Here is a 1899-nt window from a genome sequence, read left to right as displayed (position 1 = left end):
TTTCTATCTGCTTTCAATAGCTAGGAGAGCTCAGTGGTATATTTCTGCAATTTTTACTCTAATAACGGTGACCTCTTACTAAAGATGAATCTAACCACAATATTTAAATTCTATTTCTTTGCTTTTCACATAACGCACTTCACGAACTGTAGTAAAGCTATGGTGCTATCATGTGATCCCTTTCCATCAACATTAAACATTTTTTGCTTCTCAGGTATCGTTTTGAGGTGAAAATGTCTGTAAAAGTAAACACAAACACAAAAAGAGATTGTGAGATTGGTACAAATTACTGTGAATAGAAAAACACTATTTAGTCTCAAGTTGGCGTCAAGCATGCTCTAGCTCGCTGAATCGTTATGGGGGCAGCCGATTGCTATGATAGTGATTCCTAAATCTTCCCAACCCTCTAGATGGAGCAGAATCAAGAATGAGAAAACATACCTCCACACCGTGGGTAGATAATTCCTCAAGTGAAAGAGTTGCTATATCCAATGTAGCCACCTTTGAAGTCGTGGTAACAACACACCTCGCATCAATCATGTCAACGTGGACGCGTCTCTCAAAATCCTGCTGCACCGCAATCACAGACACTCCTGTCAGATTCACCTGACACGAAGAATGAAACGGTAGTTAAGGGCTATTTTAACTTTCAGACAACAAGGAAAGGCGGTTTTGCAGAACCGCATTAAGTTTGGTCGTCCTGCCATAGGTTCGTTTTATTCCACTCACTTTGACTTATTAAAACACCTTTGGCGGTTCTAAAGTCAGGAAAGAACGTTGTATGAAGATTTCATAGCAAACGACACTATGCTAAATATAGAGTTAAAACATTGCCTGTTGTATTCCTGTTAAGCAGACCTATCCCTCCGTGTGCACACACTCTTCGAAATGGCAAACAATCTCGAACAATTGTGCTATTATGGATTCGCCGTACACATAGACCGATTCATCTCTTGTACACCATCCCACAACGTATTGTGCGTCCATTGTGCGTGCAACATGAGGCATTCCACGTGACAGCTGGACGTTTACGGGCATGACTGTTAGCACACCACAACAGAGTTCGACACAGGCGGAAAGACGTACGGTCTTCTTTGAATTGTGTACACCACGTCTTTATTTAGAGGAGACTCAGTTCATCACGCCTCACGTGCTGCTGTAAGCAAGCACTCACCACCACCGTTGTCTGTCGTCCTGATGAAGTGTGTCTGGCGCAGTAGATGACATATGAGCGAGTCGTGAGTGTGAACTTGGAGGTCATGGCCACACACTATGGCGTGTGTTATCATTGAAGTGTTCTTCAGTGGCTCCACTTTCGAGCCACATGTTCCAGTTCGATATGAATGCCACTCTCATTTTGCTAACATGTAGAGAACTGTCTACGACACCAGCACAGGACAGGAGTCTGCCAATGCTCATGAGATCAGAATGTCGCAATAATTATTAATTTTATTTTGCAGGATTTAGCGAAACTTCGTTAAAGTTGCCTGTCATTTATGTTACCAGTCCTTTTAGCTCTTCTTCATGCACATAAATAAGCTGGCGGGGTTCAACTTGGAAGTGTGCGATAGTAGATGTACTCGACACATCGTCCCTAATAAACGTGGTAGAAAGCGATGCCTACTCACGGACAACTTGTGGCGTGTCAGTCACCCTTGCTTGGGTATCAAATGACCAAAACGCTTCCTATCATTTCCGGCATACCACACTGCAATAACTTGTTTTGCAATTTGTGGGTTGGCCGTTACACGAGGGAATCACGACCGTGTCATTGTGTTTGCAATGTGGTTTTTTGAAGAGGTCTCCAACTTCCTTGGAATTGGAGGAGCTAGCCTACATTGTGCAAGCACACCTCTTGTACTTTCTTGCTTTTAACGCTAAATAAATGCAACTCGTTCC

The 1899-nt window shown here is 43.0% G+C and overlaps 1 protein-coding gene across 1 annotated transcript; it reads right to left on the bottom strand. All coding sequences in view use genetic code 11, as the record gives it.

Moving 5' to 3' along the window:
* Positions 1–388: 388 nt before the first annotated feature.
* On the bottom strand, positions 389–1261 carry EGR_10740 (hypothetical protein; the record flags this gene model as incomplete). The annotated part of the gene is made up of 3 exons (XM_024499989.1): positions 389–406; positions 442–606; positions 1175–1261. 3 exons carry the CDS (start codon positions 1259–1261, stop codon positions 389–391), a joined length of 270 nt encoding a protein of 89 aa, XP_024345593.1.
* Positions 1262–1899: the final 638 nt, after the last annotated feature.

Source organism: Echinococcus granulosus (genome assembly GCF_000524195.1).
Source record: "Echinococcus granulosus chromosome Unknown EG_S00261, whole genome shotgun sequence".
NCBI lineage: Eukaryota > Metazoa > Platyhelminthes > Cestoda > Cyclophyllidea > Taeniidae > Echinococcus > Echinococcus granulosus.
The sequence above is the reverse complement of the archived record's forward strand: the minus strand, read 5'-3'. Positions and strand labels throughout refer to the sequence as shown.